The following is a 24,950-nucleotide window of genomic DNA, read 5'->3' on the forward strand; positions in this document are numbered from 1 at the left end:
TAGTAGAATAGTGATTACGGATATCGATCTACAGGGATTGGGGTACAGTTGTTTTCTTAAAAAAATATTTAAAAGGAAAAATTTGTGAAGAAAATTAAACTAAGAAATTTAATAAATAAATGCAATTAAAAGGATATCAGTTGAGGAAACCTAGGGCAAGGAATTCACCACTAACATCGGAACAAGGGTTATTTGTATTTTAATTTATTCTTGGATAAACATGCAAATTGGCTACAAGCCTAATAAGCATTCAAATAAAAACTCACAAAAGTAATTTGAAAATAATCCATCTTCAGTTGGCATGCAATGTCTACCCTAATCTAAGGTGGTAGTACACCACATCTTTCTTAAGTATGGACTATCTTATATTTACTTCAATGATCATGAAGAGCAGTTGTATAAACTTCATATTTAAAATCACAGAAATTAAATATGAGATAAAATGAAATATTCATTAGGAGCAAAAATAAACTTTATACAACTCCAAGAATAGAAATCAAAAATACAAAACTCTTAGCCCTTTGGTAGGGCTGCATCCGACCCTAGAGAGGAGATCAGGCTTCCATGAAGAGTTGAACAGCTGCACTGCAGGGGAACTTCATAATGATTGGCTCCTTCCTCCTTCCTCCCGTTGGCTCTCTCTCAGCACATCATCATCTTTTTCTTTGGGAAATCATTCCCAAAATACTCAAGAAACTCTTCTCCCTCCTCTGTTTCTTCTTCTTCCCGTGGGAAGAGATCCACCCCGGTGGGGAGAGGAGGAATGCTTTTCCAAGGAAAAACTCTCCTCCTTTTATAGACTCGGCATCCTCTCTCTCTCTTCTTCTCTGGCTATTCCGAATGGAAGGATAAGGATGTGGAGGTTCGAGTTGATCTGGGGAGAGGCTAGCTTGATTCGGAAGATGTTGCATGCGCTCCAACGTGGAAGAAGACCATGGGATATGGCCTCGGAAGATCATCCACGGATGCTGAAGGTGTTGGGAATCTAAAGGAGTTGGGATTTGATTGCGTTGATCAGTTGGCTTGATCCTTCGATGCAGAGAATGATGCTCACGGCTGAGATGAAGTTGGAATGTGGATGCCGTTGGAAAGAAGCTGATTTGATATGCTGGAGACTCGGGCTCTGTTCGTGGATCCGAATGGCATGTATCGCAAGAGGAAACTGGATGAAGATCAATCCGGAACATAGATTGGTTCGGAAGAAGACAAAGATGATACTCTTGTTTCAAAGCAGGGGAGGATGCATTTGGTTGCCGTGAAACTCGGGAAGATGAAGCTGATCCGTGGGATATTGGATGTGGGTGATGGAAAGCTAGTTCGGTTGGGAGGAAGTGGCTCACAGGTTGCTTGATTTTCGGAGAAGATGAACTCTAGAATGCAGGGGATTTGGATAAGGAAGAGATGGATTACATCCGTGGATGAGGTGCTGGGAACGGAACTGGGAGCTCATCCCTTGAATCGCAGATGATTAGGGAGGATATGGCTCACGAACGGGATGCTGGAACTCTGTTCCGAAGTAGAGATAAGGATGCAAGGCTGGGAGATGAAGCTCGTGAAACAGGGGAGGCGTGGGTGGATGAAGGCTATCGTGAACGGGAGATACACGTAACAGGGGATTTGATGCGGTCGCGGGATGAACATAGATCACGAACGCGTTCCGGAGGGAGGCTAGGACAGGTTCTGGATTTGGTTTGGAAGGAGGTTACGGCTGTGATGTGGAGCATTGGTTGCGGGAAGGAAGCAGGGGAGGCTTGGGAACGGTCGCCTGGGAAGCATGGGATCTGTTCGTGGACGTGGAATCCGGAGAAGGATGGTTGATTCGGCTGGGAAGGAGTGAAGAGCCGTGAACTGAGATGAAGATTGGATCAACGTAATCCGGAGGGATATTGGAATTTTGCTGGGATGAAAGCATACGGTTGCTGGGATTTGAAGAAGGGATAAGGATGCAAGCGGCTGGATTGGTTCGGAAGAGGAATAATCCGGAGAAGATGGGATCTTGGGAGGAAGAAATGGAATGGTTGAAGTCAAATGTGGACGGCCGAATCGTGGACTTTCAATGGTCGATTGTATACGGGATGGAGCTTGTTCTGCTGGGAAGAACGCGAAGAAGACGTGGACGTGAAGTTGAGAGGGATTCACGGACGAAGAGGATCACGGGATAGGCTTGGAACCCGGAAGAAGAGGGTGTGCAATGAGAGGAAATATGGGAAGACGTTGGATTTCATTGGATTCGGTCGGAAGATGATCCTTGAATCGCAGACGATACAGATGAAATCTGGGAGACAATGACGCTGGGACTTTGCTGGCTCTGTTCTTTGGGACAAAGTTGATTACGAGGAATAGGGGAGATAAGCTAGAGGACTTGTTCAGTTGGAAATAAAAACTCACAAAAGTAATTTGGAAATAATCCATCTTCAGTTGGAATGCAATATCTACCCTAATCTAAGGTGGTAGTGCACCACATTTTTCTTAAGCATGGACTATATTATATTTACTTCAATGATCATGAAGAGCAGTTGTATAAACTTCATATTTAAAATCACAGAAATTAAATATGAGATGAAATAAAATATTCATTAGGAGCAAAAATAAAGTTTATACAACTCGAAGAATAGAAATCAAAAATACAAAATCCTTAGCCCTTTGTTAGGGCTGCATCCGGCCCTAGAGAGGAGATCAGGCTTCCATGAAGAGTTGAACAGCTGCACTGCAGGGAACTTCATAATGATTGGCTCCTTCCTCCTTCCTCCCGTCGGCTCTCTCTCAGCACATCATCATCTTTTTCTTTGGGAAATCATTCCCAAAATACTCAAGGACTTGTTGATTACGAGGAACAGGGGAGATAAGCTAGAGGACTTGTTTGGATGAGGGGAGTTTGGATTTGTTCTTTGGACATGGAAGAATAGGTTATCTTGTTGCAAGGTGAGGACGTGGGCATGGGAAGGCCGTATGCTGAGAAGATGGATGTGTGAAGAAAGAAAAAGAATTTGATGAAGTGCAGTGTGGGTTTAAGCATTATTCAATTGGATTAGACTTGACCTACATACATAAGGCTCAATCAATAAATAATCAAATCAAACTTGAATAATTTATTTAAAATGAAATGATGAAGGAAAACACATTTTTTTAGTTAAATTTATAAAATATGTGAATTAAAATAATGATAAGTGCTATGAATAAAATATTAGTTTATGCATTATTTAGCACTTATCACACCCCCCACCCTATATTTTGCTAGTCCTCAAGCAAAATAAAAACTAACTCACTTTCGCAGGAATCGCGATTGCATTTACCGTATGCAATAAGGCTTTAAACCCCTAGGTGGCCCTAGTGGACGAGTTTTGTCTCGTGAGGGTTTCCGGCTCAGATACCCACAAACTGCTGTCTCAACCTAAATAATTAACTTTATTGTTTTATAAAATCTAATTTCAAATGCATAAGTGCCAATAATTTCAAAAGCACACAAAGTTTTAATTACTAAGTCAGCCCAAATCCTAAGTCAGTATGCAACTTAAGTTGAAGTCATTAAGTTTCCGTTAGGGAGTTGTAAGGCTTATTTATACTTGGGTGCTCGGTGATATCTCGACCATACAGAAGCTAAGGCTTTAGATTTTCCAAAATATTGCTAAAGCTAGTAGTTTCCAAGAATTGGTCAAATAAGACCTAATCACTGATTCAAAATCATCCTATCTTGCAGGATTTCGAAAGTTGTGGATGTTTACTTTAATACCCCATGGGCTTTATCTGTAATATTCCAATTTACTCGAATTTTTATAACGACGGCTTTCACACTATCCTCTTTTTCAAGGTCAATATTATTTTCTCTTTCTCTATTTTTTGTTTTTTTTATTTTTTTATTTTGTATTTATAAATTACGCATTTTTACTCTTGTAATGATTCCTCCGTGTAGCGAGCATTCAGTCAACACTCCCACACCAGATGGCGTAAGGTGTTGGGCATCAAGACTTCCCTACGGACCTATGCTCGGGTTCCTCATACAAGCCCGTTGACCTTTGACAATAGGTAGCCCTTTTCGATGTACTTGACTAAATTCACTTGTTGTTGTTTTTTTTTTATAATAAATATGGGATAATAGTGAATTAGATAGGTATAATTCATCAGGACTCAAGGTTGCTACCAGACTTAACAACATAGTGTTGAGCCTAACCCTTAGAAGTGCAGGTCATGTGTGTTGTGAAATTCCAAAGTAAAAATTATCTTCCAACTCACTAAAAGAACTTTTAATGAAAAGAACTGAAATTGTCTTACCCTGACTAGTCATTGGGCTTTTTAGATTTTATATACTTCGTGTGTTTATCATTTCAGCGCTAAAACATAGAAATTAGGTTTTTTTTTATGGGATAAACTTATTTAAAAATATGAAAAATTTCTTCAAAAATTCGAATCCTATACCCCCCAACCTAGATTAGACATTTTCCTCAATGTTTTTTTTAAAAAAATATTATATTATATATATATATATATTTATTGTTTTTTATTATTTTTATTTTGTTTTAGTTTGGACGAAAATGTGATGCAGATGGAGGATAGAAGCATTTTATCTTAGTTGCATCAGTAATATGAGGACTCCTGCTAAGAAATTAGAAAATATGCAATAAAAAAAATTATACAGAAATAAGCTACGAGAATTGGGTTGCCTCCCAACAAGCGCTAAATTTAACGTCTTCTGCCAGACGCAGCGCATCCTTATCAAATCATACCAGGTTTATGTCGAGTTCTCCAAGGAAGAAAATTTGTGGGGGACTGATTGTCGAGCAAGAAGTTGACTGCTTCTATGGCCTTGTCTATATCAAAGTCAAAATGGGCCAAGCATGTTTTCAGAAGGTCATCTGCTAAAATATAGGAAAGGTTTTCTTCTACAAGATCGTCCATTTTATCTATTAGGAAGCACTCAACTTCCTTTGCGGGTTGATCAGAGGCACGAAATATATTTAACTTGACCTTCATATTCCCAAAGGATATATTCATCACCCCAGTTCTACAATTTATACTCGCATTGGCTGTAGCTAAAAAGGGGCGCCCAAGGATCACGGGGATTTGTTTCTTAGGATTAGGCTCTTGTTCCATATCAAGGACGATAAAATCTACTGAAAAATAGAATTTGTCTTCTTGACAAGAACATTTTTAATTATCCCACGTGGTGTTTTTACAGATCGATCAGCCAATTGAAGGGATACCGAGGTTGGTTTTAACTCACCTAACCCAAGTTTCTCATAAACTGAGTAAGGTAAAAGGTTGACACTTTCCCCTAGATCTAAGAGTGCTCGATCAATGAAATTATTTCCTAAGGCACAGGAGATGGTGGGAGCACCAGGATCTTTGAATTTCGGAGGGATGTTGTGTTGGAGAATAGAACTCACTTGCTTAGTTAGGAAGACCTTTTTAGGCACATGTGTCCTAGATTTTCGCTTTTGGGTGCAAAGGTCTTTGAGAAATTTGGCATAGGAGGAAACTTGTCTAATAGCATCAAGAAGCGGGAGGTTGATTTTGACTTATTTAAAAACCTCCATTATCTCCTCTAGTGAAGTTCCCTTTTTGCCAAAGGAAGAGGGTGAATTAAGAGCTTCAGGAAATGGAACTTTTGGAATGTGAGAAGGTGGACTAAAAGAAGAAGAAGGTTTTGGATTTTCATGTGATACATTTCTCTCCTCCTCTTTACCTTCCCTATTGTTACCCTCTCCAATCTTATTATCTACTACACGTCCACTCCTTAAGGTAGTCAGAGCATTGGCTTGTTCATGATGAATTGTATTTAGCTGATTTTCTTGAGCCATGTATTGTCCCCTAGGATTACTCACTAGTTGGCTTGGAAGCTTTCCTTCCTCTCGCTTGTTCAGTGCATTAGCTAGTTGCCCCATTTGGGATTCTAGTTTGGCGATAGATTGTGTGTGAGAGTGCACCAATTGTGTAATAGTTTCCAAACCTTGAAGGGAGGTCAACACTTTCTCCTCAAAGGCTGTGTTTCTTTGGGATGCTGGAGGAGGAACATGTGGAAATTGTGAATAGTGAGTAGGAGGACGGTTTGGATGAACATTCTGGAATGGTTGAAAATTTTGGGAATAAGGCTGGGAGGTATTGAGAGTCTGCTGCTTACAAGAAAAGTTTGGATGGTTGCGCCACCTCGGGTTATAAGTGGTAGAATATGGATCATTACTGGGTCGGAATTGCGTTTGGGCAGCATTTACGTGTTCTTGCACAAATTCAGAAAATTGTGCTGCCGAAGGGCACTCAAAAACAGTATGAGACGGACTAGAACAGAGAGCACAAACTTGTGCTTGGGGAAAGTTTGGAAGTTGTTCTCTAGACATTAGCTGATCCAATTTGCGGGACAGTGCATCTACTTTGTCGGATAGACCTATGGACTGGCTAACTTCATATATGGTCCATTTTCTTTGAGAATTCGGGGGTGCTTGACGAGCGGAGGAGGCATGGTGGAGGAAATTTTCATTAAGGTTTTCAATCATCTGCCATGCCTCATGCTCACTCTTAAGCATGAAAGTTCCTCCATAAGAAGCATCAACCATCTGACGGTTTCATTCAGACAATCCGTCATAAAAGCATTGCACCAATTGCCATTTAGGTATTTGATGATGCGGGCATTTTCGGAGTAAGTCTCTAAATTTTTCCCAAGTTTTATAAAATTCTTCTCCATCAAATTGGGAGAAGCTCGTGATAGCACGCCTAAATTGATTCGTTCTTCCTATGGAAAAATGTTTTTTTAGAAATTCATGTTGCATTTGGGCCCATGAAAGAATGGAATTAGCTTCTAATGAATGGAGCTATTGTTTTGCTCTATCCTTAAGGGAAAAAGAAAACAGCCTAAGTTTCAGAGCATCATCAGTGAAGTTCCGAATTTTGACAATAGTGCAGATCTCAAGAAACTCATCTAAATGTTTGTATGGGTCTTCATTGTTAAGTCCATAAAAAGAGGGAAGCATTTGGATGACACTAGACTTAATTTCAAACTGTACAGCAGCAGTGGTATCAGATAGTCGAATACAGGATGGAGAGGTATAAATAAAAGGAGTGAAGTACTCCTTTAGCAGTTTGGGTTGTTCTTCAGCCATCTCGACAGGTGGGGCAGATCCTATGGTTCTATAGGTACGGATTTCGGCTCGAAGGGCCCTAATAGAATGCTCTATTTCAGTATCAAAAAGTACTAATTCAGGAGATCTGGAACGACACCCTAGCATACACTAATATCTTTCTGATCAGTCAAGTACAATCAAGCATGCACTAAAAGAAAAATGCATCAAGTCTTTGTGTTTGCCCTAAAATCACTAGACAGCTCCTAACTGGTTTGAAGAGGGCACCTAAGGCTCCAATCCGATCTAATGAACTGAGTTGACCAGGTAAGCTCCCAGGTAAGTGGGGGGGTCACGATGCATTGCAAAGGTCCCACTTAAAAACCAGTTGCCTCGAACAGATGAACTGTCTCCCTTGGGACAAAGCTTGCCTAGACATCAACTGAGCCACAAAGCAAAATTTGTGCAACTTTCGGTGATCTTCGTCCTATTGAGCTCGAATGTCCCTAGGAGCCAACATCTAATTGATTTTAATTAAAGTGATAGCTATGTGTGAATTGGTTCACCTAATTTGGGCAAGAATCTGGTGATGAAATCCACTTCTTATCTTGTTGGGGTGATTGCCCTTACTAGGTGCGGATTAATTGGTGTATGTGTATCAAGCATGCATTCACATTTTTACTGAAATTAAAATCAAACAATCACCATAAAATTTCAAGCAAACTGGGGATCAATTTAAATAAAAAAGGTTTAGAAGTTACCAAAGAAAATTTTTGCAGCAATTTTTTTTTAATTTTTAGGCAAACCTCTACAGCATTTTTTTTTCAACAGTTTCCTTTTTGATCGTCCCAGACTTCCTCTTCGATTCCTGATTAAATAATACCAAAAGAAAAACCAAAAATTAGTAAGAGAGAAAAAGAAGATAAGTAAAGTAACAAAAATAGAAAATATTTTTATTTTTTTTAGATATATATATTATTATTATTATTATTTTTATTTTTATTTTTTAAAAAAAATTATGAAAAGAAAAACAACTATGCTAGCAATCCCCGGCAACGGCGCCAAAAATTGGTAGTCAACTTTAAAGACCACGCAATAGCACGTATCTAGTAGAATAGTGATTACGGGTATCGATCCATAGGGATTGGGGTACAGTTGTTTTCTTAAAAAAATATTTAAAAGAAAAAGTTTGTGAAGAAAATTAAACTAAAAAATTTAATAAAAAATGCAATTAAAAGGATATCAGTTGAGGGAACCTAGGGCAAGAAATTCACCACTAACATCGGAACAAGGGTTATTTATATTTTAATTTATTCTTGGATAAACATGCAAATTGGCTACAAGCCTAATAAGCATTCAAATAAAAACTCACAAAAGTAATTTAGAAATAATCCATCTTCAGTTGGCATGCAATATCTACCCTAATCTAAGGTGGTAGTGCACCACATTTTTCTTAAGCATGGACTATCTTATATTTACTTCAATGATCATGAAGAGCAGTTGTATAAACTTCATATTTGAAATCACAGAAATTAAATATGAGATGAAATAAAATATTCATTAGGAGCAAAAATAAAGTTTATACAACTCGAAGAATATAAATCAAAAATACAAAATCTTTAGCCCTTTGTTAGGGCTGCATCCGGCCCTAGAGAGGAGATCAGGCTTCCATGAAGAGTTGAACAGCTGCACTGCAGGGAACTTCATAATGATTGGCTCCTTCCTCCTTCCTCCCGTCGGCTCTCTCTCAGCACATCATCATCTTTTTCTTTGGGAAATCATTCCCAAAATACTCAAGAAACTCTTCTCCCTCCTCTGTTTCTTCTTCTTCCCGTGGGAAGAGATCCACCCCGGTGGGGAGAGGAGGAATGCTTTTCCAAGGAAAAACTCTCCTCCTTTTATAGACTCGGCATCCTCTCTCTGTCTTCTTCTCTGGCTATTCCGAATGGAAGGATAAGGATGTGGAGGTTCGAGTTGATCCGGGGAGAGGCTAGCTTGATTCGGAAGATGTTGCATGCGCTCCAACGTGGAAGAAGACCATGGGATATGGCCTCGGAAGATCATCCACGGATGCTGAAGGTGCTGGGAATCTGAAGGAGTTGGGATTTTATTGCGTTGATCAGTTGGCTTGATCCTTCGATGCAGAGAATGATGCTCACGGCTGAGATGAAGTTGGAATGTGGATGCCGTTGGAAAGAAGCCGATTTGATATGCTGGAGACTCGGGCTCTGTTCGTGGATCCGAATGGCATATATCGCAAGAGGAAACTGGATGAAGATCAATCTGGAACATAGATTGGTTCGGAAGAAGACAAAGATGATACTCTTGTTTCAAAGCAGGGGAGGATGCATTTGGTTGCCGTGAAACTCGGGAAGATGAAGCTGATCCGTGGGATATTGGATGTGGGTGATGGAAAGCCAGTTCGGTTGGGAGGAAGTGGCTCACAGGTTGCTTGATTTTCGGAGAAGATGAACTCTAGAATGCAGGGGATTTGGATAAGGAAGAGATGGATTACATCCGTGGATGAGGTGCTGGGAATGGAACTGGGAGCTGATCCCTTGAATCGCGGATGATTAGGGAGGATATGGCTCACGAACGGGATGCTGGAACTTTGTTTTGAAGTAGAGATAAGGATGCAAGGCTGGGAGATAAAGCTCGTGAAACAGGGGAGGCGTGGGTGGATGAAGGCTATCGTGAACGGGAGATACACGTAACAGGGGATTTGATGCGGTCGTGGGATGAACATAGATCACGAACGCGAACCGGAGGGAGGCTAGGACAGGTTCTGGATTTGGTTTGGAAGGAGGTTACGGCTGTGATGTGGAGCATTGGTTGCGGGAAGGAAGCAGGGGAGGCTCGGGAATGGTCGCCTGGGAAGCATGGGATCTGTTCGTGGACGTGGAATCGGGAGAAGGTTGGTTGATTCGGCTGGGAAGGAGTGAAGAGCCGTGAACTGAGATGAAGATTGGATCAACGTAATCCGAAGGGATATTGGAATTTTGCTGGGATGAAAGCATACGGTTGCTGGGATTTGAAGAAGGGATAAGGATGCAAGCGGCTGGATTGGTTCGGTAGAGGAAAGAGGCTATCGCGAGTGAGAATAATCCGGAGAAGATGGCATCTTGGCTCTATCTTGGGAGGAAGAAACGGAATGGTTGAAGTCAAATGTGGACGGCCGAATCGTGGACTTTGAATGGTCGATTGTATACGGGATGGTGTTTGTTCTGCTGGGAAGAACGCGAAGAAGACGTGGACGTGAAGTTGAGAGGGATTCACGGACGAAGAGGATCACGGGATAGGCTTGGAACCCGGAAGAAGAGGGTGTGCAATGAGAGGAAATATGGGAAGACGTTGGATTTCATTGGATTCGGTCGGAAGATGATCCTTGAATCGCAGACGATACAGATGAAATCTGGGAGACAATGACGCTGGGACTTTGCTGGCTCTGTTCTTTGGGACAAAGTTGATTACGAGGAACAGGGAAGATAAGCTAGAGGACTTGTTTGGATGAGGGGAGTTTGGATTTGTTCTTTGGACATGGAAGAATAGGTTATCTTGTTGCAAGGTGAGGACGTGGGCATGGGAAGGCCGTATGCTGAGAAGATGGACGTGTGAAGAAAGAAAAAGAATTTGATGAAGTGCAGTGTGGGTTTAAGCATTATTCAATTGGATTAGACTTGACCTACATACATAAGGCTCAATCAATAAATAATCAAATCAAACTTGAATAATTTATTTAAAATGAAATGATGAAGGAAAACACATTTTTTTAGTTAAATTTATAAAATATGTGAATTAAAATAATGATAAGTGCTATGAATAAAATATTAGTTTATGCATTATTTAGCACTTATCACACCCCCCAACCTATATTTTGCTAGTCCTCAAGCAAAATAAAAACTAACTCACTTTTGCAGGAATCGCGATTGCATTTACCGTATGCAATAAGACTTTAAACCCCTAGGTGGCCCTAGTGGACGAGTTTTGTCTCGTGAGGGTTTCCGGCTCAGATACCCACAAACTGCTGTCTCAACCTAAAGAATTAACTTTATTGTTTTATAAAATCTAATTTCAAATGCATAAGTGCCAATAATTTCAAAAGCACACAAAGTTTTAATTACTAAGTCAGCCCAAATCCTAAGTCAGTATGCAACTTAAGTTGAAGTCATTAAGTTTCCGTTAGAGAGTTGTAAGGCTTATTTATATTTGGGTGCTCGGTGATATCTCGACCATACAGAAGCTAAGGCTTTAGATTTTCCAAAATATTGCTAAAGCTAGTAGTTTCCAAGAATTGGTCAAATAAGACCTAATCACTGATTCAAAATCATCCTATCTTGCAGAATTTCGAGAGTTGTGGATGTTTACTTTAATACCTCATGGGCTTTATCTGTAATATTCTAATTTACTCAAATTTTTATAACGACGGCTTTCACACTATCGTCTTTTTCAAGGTCAATATTATTTTCTCTTTCTCTGTTTTTTGTTTTTTTTTATTTTTTTATTTTGTATTTATAAATTACGCACTTTTACTCTTGTAATGATTCCTCCGTGTAGCGAGCATTCAGTCAACACTCCCACACCAGATGGCGTAAGGTGTTGGGCATCAAGACTCCCCTACGGACCTATTCTCGGGTTCCTCATATAAGCCCGCTGACCTTTGACAATATGTAGCCCTTTTCGATGTACTTGACTAAATTCACTTGTTGTTGTTTTTTTTTATAATAAATATGGGATAATAGTGAATTAGATAGGTATGATTCATCAGGACTCAAGGTTGCTACCAGACTTAACAACATAGTGTTGAGCCTAACCCTTAGAAGTACAGGTCATGTGTGTTGTGAAATTCCAAAGTAAAAATTATCTTCCAACTCACTAAAAGAACTTTTAATGAAAAGAACTGAAATTGTCTTATCCTGACTAGCCATTGGGCTTTTTAGATTTTATATACTTCGTGTGTTTATCATTTCAGCACTAAAACATAGAAATTAGATTTTTTTTTGTGGGATAAACTTATTTAAAAATGTGAAAAATTTCTTCAAAAATTCGAATCCTATACCCCCCAACCTAGATCAGACATTGTCCTCAATGTTTTTTTTTAAAAAATATTATATTATATATATATATTATTGTTTTTTATTATTTTTATTTTGTTTTAGTTTGGGACGAAAATATGATGCAAATGGAGGATAGAAGCATTTTAACTTAGTTGCATCAGTAATATGAGGACTCCTGCTAAGAAATTAGAAAATATGCAATAAAAAAATTTTGCAGAAATAAGCTACGAGAATTGGGTTGCCTCCCAACAAGCTCTAAGTTTAACATCTTCTGCCAGATGCAGCACATCCTTATCAAATCATACCAGGTTCATGTCGAGTTCTCCAAGGAAGAAAATTTGTGGGGGACTGATTGTCGAGCAAGAAGTTGACTGCTTCTATGGCCTTGTCTATATCAAAGTCAAAATGGGCCAAGCATATTTTCAGAAGGTCATCTGCTAAAATATAGAAAAGGTTTTCTTCTACAAGATCGTCCATTTTATCTATTAGGAAGCACTCAACTTCCTTTGCGGGTTGATCAGAGGCATGAAATATATTTAACTTGACCTTCATATTCCCAAAAGATATATTCATCACCCTAGTTCTACAATTTATACTCGCAAATTTTAGTGGCCATCATTCTCGCTATCTAGATAGAGATTTATGGTACAACTTCTGTTTAACTTGCAATATAAAAGTAAATGACATTATGTGTGCTATTAGATGCTATTTTTGTTAAAAGGAAAGTCCACCAATACCGTTAAGGTAAGAAATTTACAATATAAATATTCAAAAGAAAAGAAATCAAAATCTACTGCATCAAATCAAAAGAATCGGCTGTCTCCACGTACGCATACATTTATGTCTTACTACAAACTTGCAACTGTTATGTTAAACAATTTATCTTTTTTATTAATGCTGATCGTTTTATTAATGAGATGTTGAAAGCAAATTAGTGATAATTATTAAATATATTTCACTTATAATATATTTTTATTCTATTTTTTAAATTTATATTATTCTTTTGTTACATAAACTTATATTCCCATTTTTATTATCACCCATTCATCGTGCGGGTATAATTCTGGAAAGAACTTTATTTTTACATGTTATTGATGCTCAAACTTGAGTTTAGTTGTACAACATCTGAAGGTAGAGGTTATGTATGTTTTATCTCATGATTCGCTACAAAATCTACTAGAGCAACAATTTTGTATTTAAATTATTCAACACAATTTGCAACATCGATACTACTTATAAATAGAATTAATATTTTATTAACTATTTTATTATTAATATTTACTTATTTTTCAAAAATATTACTATCAAATTTTAGTGGCCATCGTTCTCATTATCTTGATAGAGATTTGCGGTATAACTTCTGTACAACTTGCAATTGAAAGGTATAAGATATTATAGGTGCTATTAGGTGCAAATTTTGTTAAAAGAAAAAGCCACCAATTTCATGAAGGGAAGAAATTTACAAGATAAATAATCAAAAGATAAGGAATCTGAATCTACTGCATCAAATCAAAAAGAATCAACTATTTCAACATAAGCATATATTTATTTATCCTACTACAAACATTCAACTGTTATGTCAAACAATTTATTTTTTTCATGCTGATCTTGTTATTAATGAGATGTTGAAAGCAAAATACTAATAATAGTTAAATACATTTCACTTATACTATTTTTTCATTCTAGTTTTTAAATTTGTATTACTCTTCTGTTACATAAACTTATATTTCTGTTTTTATTACCATCCTGTGCATGATGCGAGTACAATTCTTGCAAGAACTTTATTTTTATATATTATTGATGCTTCAGAGGCATCAAAAAGTTCGGAAGAAACACTACAGGAGAACCTACCTTTTCCGACGCTATTTAGGGCCTTTAGCGACGCTTATAAGTGTCGGCTAAAGACCTGGCGACGCTAATCAAAGCGTCGCAAAAGCGTCGGCGATACCGGAGTGGGAAAACTTTTTGCCGACGCTAAGTAAAAGCGTCGGCAAAAACCGGGATTTGCCGACGCGTTTTGCCGACGCTTTAAAGCATCGGCAAATATTGTCTTCCGACGCTAAAAAGCGTCGAAAAATATAATTATTTTAAAAAAAAATTAAAAATATCAAACTGCATAAATTTACATATATCATAAAATATACATTATACCATATGAACCAAACATTCAAATTACATTGATATTGACACAAACATTCAGATCATTCGAAACATTTATTTTGTCATATCTGATTAAATTTACATAAAAAGTTATGAATTACAATGTACTTTGAAAATATAAAAAATATATACATATCAAGCTCCATAAAAAAACAATCTACAAAGTATGAGGGACGGGATTCAGCTCTATCATCATCATCTCTGCGAGCATTTGAAGTATCAGGAATCTACAAAAAAAAAAAAAGAAACCTTAGATATTTGTAAAAATGGGATATATTAACTTATACATCATAATTGATAATATGTAAAGTATTCAAATATATATATAGTTAGTTACCTGAGAAGGGAGAAATCGCTGTAACAAAGATGAAATATTCGTAAGCTGAGACTGCAAATTTTCTTGGTTCGGCACTGGATCTCGACTTATTTATCCAACTTTTGTCCATTCTATTAAAATACTGATTGAGCTGCAACTAATATAAAAAAAAATTAGACAACTGAAAGGAAGAACATGCTCAATAATACATACAATTGCATGTGACCCATACGCAGCCAGCATGCCAACAAAGCTTGGATCAGCATAAGGGTAAGGAACGCAAGCCTGTTACAAAAACACCACAATAACCATCAAGCATATGCAGAAGCATACACATGAACACAGAAATATGTGGTTACAAACGGTCTAAAGCAGTCAAGACCACTTAAAATTTCAAGAATATGGCATCAACTTACAAAAGGCCGGCTATAATCGGGTCTTGAAGGTACAAAGGCAGCTTCTGGAGTCCCCAGAGATAAACCTGAGTTCATGTGACCCTCAACCCGCTTTCCTAAGTGGGAAAAAAAAAACACCCAGCATCAGATGGCTCACATCTGGTGGCACAATGGCAGACCTCATTACATTGCGAAAAAAAAGAAAGCCTAAGATACAAGTTTCAAAAAAATTTATTTCACAACAATTACCACCTTATATATGCACACAAGGTCAAATCAGTGACTTAGAATACCATTCACAATTGAATAAATAATAATGACTGCCAAGCTGCCAGCTTATTGCCAATAAATTGGCCGCAAAACTTCTTTGTATCGTGAGAACTCCCCAGATCAAAACTTGAAGAACATATTTTGTAGCATTGATCATCTCTAAGATTGCATTAGGCATTTAGTCAGGATTTTGTCAAGTAATGTTCTTCTAAAGTAAGTACATAACAAGAGGAAAAGGTAAAAAATGGTAAAAGAATTGGCTACACAATTATCTACACAATTTGATGCTGAACGGACTAAACTACTCTCTGAATATTTGTTGCTAAAGGGTTGCCTGTCATAAGCCTTTACATTATTAAGAGGCATCTCTCAGTTCCACAGATATTGCAAGTCCTAAGAGATGTTGCACGCTTCTTGCTTTTACTGCAATATCGTTATAATAAAAAACCAAGCTATTTAAATAATCATGCATAGAAAGGAACATAAGAAAACTGCAATCCAGAATTTAAATCATCCTAAACCACTGTCACAAGAACTTGATATACATATTCCAGCACAATTGAATGAATTTTTATAAACAAGAGGGCAGTATCATTGGAAGGCTGAAATAAACATATTAAACCATACATCAGGAGTTACCAAAGTACATTAGCAACTAAATAGAATGGTAAGAAAAGGCCCAATAGATATCAAAGAAAATTTCTGAATTTGAAAGTTAGAATTGAACAAATACACAAAGAGAAACCACTACAAAAGAAATAGTATTTTCCGGCGCTTTCTAGAGCTTTTACCGACGCTTATAAGCGTCAGTATTTTCTAATCCAACGCGTCCAAAAGCGTCACGAAACTGTCGGGCAGGTGGGCGTGGACCATTTTCGTTCCGACGCTTTTCGCCTGCGTCGGCATTACCTTACCTTTACCGACGCTTTAAAGCGTCGGCAAAAGCTTTATATCCGACGATTTTAAGCGTCGGCAAAGGATTACTGACGCTTTTATGCGTCAGTGTGCATGTGCCGGGATAGTGTTAGTGTCGGGATTACCGACGCTTTTATGCGTCGGCATTACCTTACCTTTACCGACGCTTTAAAGCGTCGGCAAAGGCTTTATATTCGATAACCTTTACCGACGCTTTAAAGCGTCGGCAAAGGCTTAAAATCTTCTAATGCGCCTGTGTCGGGATAGTGTTATTGCCAACGCTGTTAAGCGTTGGCAATAGAGATTTTTTTTAAAAAAAAATTCATAAAAAGAAATGTGAACTAGGTAAACAAACCTTCTGGCCGGTAATGGCCAGCTGCCAAAATACATCCTAAGACAAGAAAACTAGTCAGGTACATAACACCAAGCAGCCAGCATAAAGAAGGTCAAAGGTGACCACTTGGTGCACATTATATTGGCATCTATTCCATCACTTCAAGAAAGAGGGAAAGGTACACAGAAAAAAATAAGTAAACATTTAATAACCCTCAAACTTTTATGGAACCATCTCAAACGAGAATAATTATTTGTTACAGTTTTGAAATGGTACAAAACTTTATATCATGCACATCACCAGCAACGATCTCCATACAATTGTCAGAAAAAAAATGAAACCCATGACAGAACATAAAGGATGTTGCATGAAAAACTGTAGCCATCAATGGGAATCTGTAGCCATCATTCTTAGCCAAAAAAAAAAAAAAAAAAAACTGTAGCCATCAATAGGAAGCTGGCAACACGGAACTGCGAGTTCTTGCTTGCCAGGCTTCATACACCAAGTCCATGCAAAGCAGTGATACACCGAGCAGGTGGAATGCAAGTCAAGACTCTGGTCTGGACTCTGTTTCTAGCCTCTGACGGATGTTACGGCGCAACATCTCCATGTACTCCTGCAAAATTATATTTCTTTGGTTTGAGTCCAAGAGGCTAACGAAAACAAATGATGCAAAGATCTTTTCCCGCTTCACGTTTTTGGAAACAGGATAATGATGTGAAAGTAGGTCGGAATGTAGGAAGCAACATTCTCATAATAGGTAGTTCTATAAACTTTCAAATTTGGAACCAACTATGATGTGTCCTACAAATTTGCATGTTTGTGTTACATTCAAGTTGGATAAAATGAGAATGCGTTGGCTCAAAAGTCATCTGAAAACTACAGCTGTCAATGCTCCACCTGTTTGACACTGTTGAAACAGCTAATTAAATTCAACTCACTAATGCACAACTCAGGTGAACAGAGCTCGAAAATAATAAACCCTAATTGTTCTTTCCTATTTTAGTTTTAAGTTCTCTGTTCTGGTCATCATACTACTGAAGCAGTACCTAAGCATAGAAGAACAAGAGTTTGAACAACATAGATTCCAACAGACAAGACCAGCCTATGAAAACAAATCTCCCTTTTGCAGCTTAAGTAGGTTGAACCCAGAACCACAAATGCACACATATCTTTGGCAGATATATGAGCATAGTCTGAATACTATATCCATGAGATTTTATTTTGTCCTTGTAAGCAAATTATATATGAAAGTTTCAGAGCTGCTATTTTTTACTCCATGCTAAGTTTCAAGGCACCTAAAACAGCAAGGCATGCAAAGGATTATTTAATGTTCTCGATTTTTAATTGATGCACTGTTGCAACCTGTAAAATATTTTCATATCCTAATTGTATGATTAATATGCAATCAGTTCAAACATAGCCTAAACACAAACACAAACATGAGGAAGAAAAGAGATGCTAGGACACGTGATTTCCTGAACCAACATGCTTGTAAATGAGAGACCATGTTCAATGAGCGCCATGTGTGCACATATGCACCTACATACATGCACAGACATCATCAGTAACAAGCTGAAATTTGATAGTTATGGTCTAAAGAAGCATGTAGTAACACTTTTCCTCAAGCAATGCTGACTCTTCCTAAAATGGTTTTATATAACTGAGAAGTGCAGTAAACAATTTGCTAAAACAAGCTCATCTAAAGGAAAACCTGCTTGCATCTTCTAATTAACTGAATAACCATGCTGGCCATTTTCTAACTAACACATTATATTTCCATGGAAAGCTCACTTGCCCCATGATTTTCATCATTATCGGTTACTTGAAATTATGACGTGATATCATCCATGCATAGTTAAACCAGAAAATAGCTAACATTTTCTTGCTGAATCCATCAAGAATAATAATAAAAAAACAAATCATCCAATTGGTTTATTCTCCTTCTGTTCACAGTAATTTAGCGGACAGAATGCTTACCTTGCTGAACTCCACATTATTGCCAAGTTCTTCAACAAGGGCTTCATAATTGTTCTCTCCATCAAACAGATTGCCCGCACTTTCAAGCACAGCATGGAAGATATTTTCAGCAGAATCATGTTGTTCAATTCTTCCACGAGCTTGACAGAGATCAATCTGAGTAACCAATAAATATTGCAGTAGTTTTTTAAGAAAGAAGCGTCAGCAGTAATCAATCTATCGGGGCAATCATTTGATTAAAATCCAATGCTCGTTAACAACAAAGGACGAATATAAGAATATAGACTGAAAGAACAAGATAAAAAATAAATAAAATAAAGAAAGAAAAAATTACATACAAACAACAAGAGCCGTCTCCGGCAAAGTTTTTGCGCAATACCCACATAAGTATTGAGCTGGCGGACAAAACTGGAGAAGTTGTTGTGCTTGAAGTTCCGGGGCAGAACGGCCCTCGCAAACTCGACGGGATCCCACACCACGAAGCTCCTCCCAGTGGAACCCCACGAGATGAGCGGATCCAGGGAGGGATCGTCCACAAGCTCATAGGTCTTGGAGAGGAAGGGCGGGATCGGCGCGCTCTGGAGAGCCTCCAGGGGCCGAGGCGCAGCAACCCCGGACGATGACGACGAGGAGGATAAAAGCTTTTCCGCAACCGGTGGCGGAGGCTGGGGGGATAAGTCCAAGATTTCCCCGAATGGCTCGATCTTGGGCTCCAGAGGCGAAGAAGCGCGGGGTTTGGAAGCAGAGGGTGCTCCAAATTCCATGAAGGGAGACGACGACGAGGAGGAGGAGGAGGAGGAGGAAGAGGAAGAAGAAAGGGGAAAACCCGATCCTCCCAAGAAGGTTTGGAGATTCAACAGAAGGAGAGAGAGCGAGATTTGGTCGGCCCAGGAGGAAGGTTGGGGCCTGGGGAGGGGAGGAAATAAACTTTATAAGGAAGAAGGTGGGACGAGTAACCGCCTCAGAGAAGGCGGGGATTAGATGATGATCGGGAAAGCTGTATTTGGGGAGGAAGCTACCGACGCTTCTTTGAAGCGTGAGGATATGTGGGGCTTGGGGTTTTTTTTTCCGACGCTAGTGAATAGCATCGCCAAAAAAGGGTCGGCTTTTCCCACATTTTCTATAGTGAACTAATAAATGGCATAAGTACCTAATCTGGGAAAAACATCAAACTAGATACTAACGATCAAAATCAAAAAAAGAACATATTGCAGGTATTAGTTGTAGTTTTTAAAAGCAGTCCAGTTGGAAGCCTATACAAGCCATATAATTTTTTCTAAAAAAATTAGGAATAAGAATGACTAATACGTTATTTTTTTCAAGTTGTATGTTTGAAGCTTTGATATCAAACCTCTTGATTTATTAACTTGGAAATCACATAACAAAAATTAATTATGTGCAAGACTCCTTTGCTATGAGCAAAAAAAAAATGTGGGCTCTATATTCAAAATAAGAGGAAATTAAAGGGGAGTGTGGGCACAAAATATTCATTCATTTAAATCTTAAAGTGTCCCTCTGATGATCAGAGCAACTTAACATCCAACATCCGGACAGAAAAGATTTCAAATAACTTGCAATAAAATCTACAATAAATCTAAGCAAATCCAGCGTTGTTCTCCTCGATGAAGCTGATCGTCGAGTTGATCAGAAGCAGGGTAATAATCCCCACGAAATCCTGCCAGTCTAGGGGCTTCCCCTGTTGAACGGAATCAAGAACCCATATGGGTTCGTCACAGAAAAAAAAAATAAAAAAGAAGAAGAAAACAATCAGATTATGGTGTTTCCAGGATTCACCCCTCCGTTCGCGAGGGCGATGGCCATGATGGCCGCCGCCTCCATCACCCACGACAGCGGATTCCACATGAATCCTAAAAATTTCAGAAACTTGCTCTCCTGCAACCACAAACAAATTCAAAAAATAAATAAATAAATCAACAGCTAGATTAAAAAACAAAAAGCACATACAAGAGGGTTGTCTCACAAATCTATATCAGTTGAAGTGGTGAGGGAAAGAACACATCCCCTCCCACGTGCATCTCAGATTATCAAACACCTCCTTCAAGGGTATGTTGTCATCGAACCACATCCCGCCCGCCACCACCGCCGTATCCTCAGCTCGGAGGGGTAGAACACCTTTCTCGACGGCGCGGGGTCGTCCTCGAAGCTCGAAGGGGGAGGGGGATCCGAAGCTCGGTGGGGGGTTTGGGGGGAGATGATCGGGGAGGAAGGAGGGGGGGAATGATGGCGGCTGGGGATGAAAGGGTTAGGGTTTTTTCCTCCGCACGAGAGAGAGAGAGAGAGGGAAAAGGCAGGGGATCGGGAAAAAGGCAGGAGATCCATGGGTTTGGTGGCCTTTTTCCTCAGACGACGCTTTGAAGCGTCGTCTTATTTTAATTTCACCCAACACTATACAAAAGCGTCGTAGTATGCCAGCGTTGTTTCAAAATTTGCCGACGCTTTTGTTAGCGTCGGCGAAAAAGAGTCGGCAAAACCCTATTTTGTTGTAGTGAAAACAGCATCTATGGAGGTGTAACTTGAGAACAGTTGTCCAATTTACTATACATATGATGTTCTTTATTTATTAATTATGCTCTTTTGATATAGGAATAGAGGATGCGCGCGTCCTAAAATGCGGCTGGAATCTTCAAGGGAAGACCTCGATCAAGGAGCGAGTACCCAACGAGCTGATCTTGTAATTTGTGAAACCTGCTTCCAAGAAAATTTTCCTCCACTCATGCTTCTGTCGCTCCTTTCCTGCTGTGTTGCAAAGCATTTCAATATCCCAGAAAAGCTGCATCTCTGTCATCGTAGCACTATTTTCGCTTTTATCGTTCATAACTATATCCAAAATCAACACTTTTCCTCCATCTTCTCTCTCAGGAATTGCTTCCTCGCACAGCTTCAGTATCTTCACGCACTGCTCGTCAGTCCAGTCATGCAAAATCAGCTGCATTTGATGGAAACAAGAAATACACCAATAAATAGTTCTAGTCTCGATTTGTAAGGAACTCGTAGAAATTTCACCAAATAAAAAAATAAAAAAAAGTCGTAGAAAGCGCTGTGCTATTCCATCGCATTAACTCTTTCTTAAAAATTAAAAGAAATCGTAGGAATATTGTAGGCAGTAAATCTTGCAGGCGACCTTGAGAAACGCTGCTTGAGCTGGTGGAATGTGTTCGAACATGTTCCCAGCGATAGCTTCGACCCGGGGACTTTTGGGCACAGTGGCAATCACATGAGGGAGGTCATAGACGATGATGCGCTTTATGCTCGGGAAGGCCTCGGCGATCGCCCTCGCCGACGTCCCGTCGCCCCCGCCGACATCGACGAGAGACGAGACTCCCTGGAACGCGTCTTTGCAGCGGGCGACCACCGACTTCATGGCGAGGCACGAGTCGCTGGCCATCGCCTCGTTGAAGAGGCGGTTGAACGCGGGGTCGTCGCCGGTCATCTCGAAAACCGGCTTGCCGTAGCTCATCTCGAAGGGGATGTGGGGCTGATCCGCCTGCAACCAGGGGGCCAGGAAGTGGAACGGCGCCAAGACGGTGGAGTCCAGGCAGAAAAGGACACAGGAGGCGAGGCTGGTGGGGCTGTCCTTGAGGAGGATTTTGGAGTTGGGGGTGAGGGAGTAAGCGTGCTCGTCCGACCCGTTGGGATCCTTTTCGACGGAGAAAAAGCCCGTGTGGGCGAGCATGCGCATGAGACGGCGGAGGGCAGGGGATTTGGTGGGGGCGACGGGGAGGAAGGAGGCGAGCTCGGTGATGGTGAGGGGCCGGCCCTGGGCGTGGATGGCGTCGGGGATTCCCAATTGGATAGCGCACTTGAGGCCCATAGAGCCGACGTGGGCGAGAGCGTGGTGGAAGACGTGGGCCTGGGCATGCAAAAGCTCGTCGGCGGTGGCTTCGAGCGCCATTTTAGCCACTCTCTTCACTCTCTCTGTAGGGGACTCGTTGTTGGTTTGCTGGTGGTGCATGGGCCTTGCGATTTATTGACGATGCATACTATATTGACGATGTCTGTGCTTGCTTTGTTTTACCGCAGACAAAAATATGTGGCTTACACTCATCGCCTAGGATATGAGGATGGGTAACCCGTAACCCTGTGGTCCATAAATTAAAGATGTCCGCCTCAGTCTTTTTCGTTGATGTCACCGATTATATACGGATATATTTTCCATAGATTTTAAAACTATTGAGCTTGAGGCTTATCCCCTTTTTAGAACCATTGAGCTTGAGGCTTATCCCCTTTTTGTAGCTACTGAGCTTGATGCTTGTCCCTCTGCTGGCAAATGAAACAAAACTTTGCTTTCTTTTGGAATGCTTTTGTGGAAGAATCAATCTATCAAATGGGCTCTGAAATAGAGTGAAAGCAAAATAATAACTTAGCTTGATTCAGTCATGGCACTATCCTCAGTTTAATTCTCAAGGCTTCCTATAATCTGTAATAACTCAGAGCCTCGTCAAAAATGTCTAGTCATTACACTTGTCTAAATTTGATCGTTAAGTTTTTCTATAAATTGATCCATAATTTGCATCAACTCAAGACCCCATCCAAGAAAGCTATCTATAATGCATGTTCTGGATTCTTTAGCTCAGTAAAAGTACCCAGGACCTATTGATGCATGGTTGTTATAGAATTAAACATATGCTAAATATAGTACGTAAATCAAAAGAATCCATATAAGATTTTGACTTAGCTTATTTCCTATAAAAGATTGACTCAAGATTTTCAAGTAGCATGGACCATAAGAACTTTATTATTATATGTTACTGGTGCTTCAGAGCCATCAAAAAATTTAGAAGAAAACAGCCCCTATGGAGGTGTAACTTGAGAACAGCCGTCCAGTTTACTCTACATATGATCTTCTTTATTTATTAATTTATTCTCCTTTGATATAAGAGTAGAGAATGTTGTGTCATAAAATGTAGCTAGAATCTTCAACCTCAATCAAGGAGTGAGTATGCAATAGGCTGATCTTGTAATCTGCGAAACCTGCTTTCAAGAAAATTTTCCTCCATTCCACTCTGGGTTGGTAAGAGGGAGCTGTCTAGAGTGCTCCGAGAATTTTTATTTTTCGACTTTTTTGGATGTATTCACACTAAAAGTGTATGAGTCATCTGTTGTAGCAAAAAGAATCATAAATAAAAACAGAGGATGTCCACCTCAGCTTCTCCAGTTGATTCACTGGATATGACTTTTAGGCACATATATATCTTTCATAGATTTTAAAACTATTGAGGCTTGTCCTCTCTATTAGCAAATTGAACAAAAAGTTGTTTTATCTTTGTTTTGATTTGGTTTTTATGAAAGAATTAGTCTATCAAATGGGCCCTCAAATGGAGTGAAAGTAAAATAATAACTCAACTTGACTCAATCATGACACTAGCCTCAATTTTATTCTTAAAGCTTTCTATGAATTGATCCATAATTTTTAGTAACTCGGACTCAGAGCCTCATTCAAAATGGCTAGCCATTACACTTGTCTAAATTTGATGGTTAAATTTTTTCAATAAATTGATCGATAATTTACATCAACTCAAGAGCCCATCCAAGAAAGCTACCTATAATACATGATCTAAATCCTTCAGCCTTGTAAAAGTATCCAGAACCTATTGATGCATAGTTGTTGTGGAACTGAGCATATGCTAAATATAGTAGGTAAATCAAATGAATCCATATAAGATTTTGACTTAATTTTTTTTCTATAAAAGATTAACCCAAGATTTTCAAGTAGCTAAAACCATAAGAACTTTATTATTACATGTTATTGGTGCTTCGGAGCCATCAAAAAGTTCAAAAGAAAATAGCCCCCCTGGAGGTGTAACTTGAGAACAACCGTCCAATTTACTCTATATATGATCATCTTAATCTATTAATTTTTTCTCTTTTGATATAAGAGTAGAGGATGTTGTGTCATAAATAGTTCTTGTTTCAATTTGTAAAGGAGTCATAGAAATTTCACAAAAAAAAATTAAAAAAAATAAAGTGACACCCTCAACATTGGGCATTTCTGAGGGGCACTCCTTAACTTTTAAAAATTTCAAACCGATCATTTTAAGTTTCCAAATCATTCCAAACTGTTTCAAAGTACTTTGTTTTAGTGTAGATAAATACTTGGCTTACACTTATCGCTAGGATACTAGGAGGGCTAACCGTGTGGTCTATAAACAAAAGATGTCTACTTCAAGGTCAACTTCGACGGATGCATATTGGATGGTGGTAGGAGGAGTGGTGATTGCTTCGTGATCAGAGGCGGGTGTCAGATATTTGACATTTCTATTTCTGGGGTGAAGCTGAGGGCAGCATGGGCTAGTCTTTGTCATGCCCAACGTGTTCTGCGGACCAGCACAGTCCTGTTCGAGGGTGACTCAGCTACGGTGACAGGTTGGATCCAAAAGTATATCGGCGGCATGGGGAGCTGCCACCCATTGCTTTAGGATATTCGAGCCATGGTAAGTGACACACTGCCTTCCAGGCCAA

At 39.3% G+C, this 24,950-nt stretch overlaps 2 protein-coding genes across 3 annotated transcripts; both read right to left on the reverse strand.

The window, feature by feature from the left end:
* Positions 1-16,683: 16,683 nt before the first annotated feature.
* LOC120105251 (heat stress transcription factor A-3-like) lies at positions 16,684-19,471 on the reverse strand. 2 transcript variants are annotated; one of them, XM_039117547.1, is made up of 3 exons: positions 18,809-19,471; positions 18,471-18,626; positions 16,684-17,106 (listed from the first exon to the last, which is right to left on the reverse strand). In XM_039117547.1, exons 1-3 carry the CDS (start codon positions 19,232-19,234, stop codon positions 17,038-17,040), a joined length of 651 nt encoding a protein of 216 aa, XP_038973475.1. In that variant the 5' UTR covers positions 19,235-19,471; the 3' UTR covers positions 16,684-17,037. The 2 variants fall into 2 exon arrangements, with proteins under 2 accessions (XP_038973475.1, XP_038973477.1); XM_039117549.1 differs by having other exon boundaries at positions 18,854-19,468.
* A 1,523-nt stretch (positions 19,472-20,994) lies between these two features.
* LOC120105253 (trans-resveratrol di-O-methyltransferase-like) lies at positions 20,995-22,403 on the reverse strand. The gene is made up of 2 exons (XM_039117551.1): positions 21,613-22,403; positions 20,995-21,417 (listed from the first exon to the last, which is right to left on the reverse strand). The coding sequence occupies exons 1-2, from the start codon at positions 22,381-22,383 to the stop codon at positions 21,115-21,117; spliced, it is 1,074 nt and encodes a 357-aa protein (XP_038973479.1). The 5' UTR covers positions 22,384-22,403; the 3' UTR covers positions 20,995-21,114.
* Between the last annotated feature and the right edge of the window lie 2,547 nt (positions 22,404-24,950).

This window comes from Phoenix dactylifera, unplaced genomic scaffold, assembly GCF_009389715.1.
Source record: "Phoenix dactylifera cultivar Barhee BC4 unplaced genomic scaffold, palm_55x_up_171113_PBpolish2nd_filt_p 000241F, whole genome shotgun sequence".
In the NCBI taxonomy this organism is placed as follows: Eukaryota; Viridiplantae; Streptophyta; class Magnoliopsida; order Arecales; family Arecaceae; genus Phoenix; species Phoenix dactylifera.

Coding starts and splice junctions, on each gene's coding strand:
- LOC120105251 (XM_039117547.1), bottom strand. CDS start 19,234: ATGGAATTTGGAGCACCCTCTGCTTCCAAACCCCGCGCTTCTTCGCCT. Junction 18,627..18,808: donor GGAGACGGCTCTTGTTGTTT/GTATGTAATTTT, acceptor TTGGTTACTCAG/ATTGATCTCTGTCAAGCTCG. Junction 17,107..18,470: donor ATAATGTGGAGTTCAGCAAG/GTAAGCATTCTG, acceptor ATAATTTTGCAG/GAGTACATGGAGATGTTGCG.
- LOC120105253 (XM_039117551.1), bottom strand. CDS start 22,383: ATGGCGCTCGAAGCCACCGCCGACGAGCTTTTGCATGCCCAGGCCCAC. Junction 21,418..21,612: donor CTCAAGCAGCGTTTCTCAAG/GTCGCCTGCAAG, acceptor CATCAAATGCAG/CTGATTTTGCATGACTGGAC.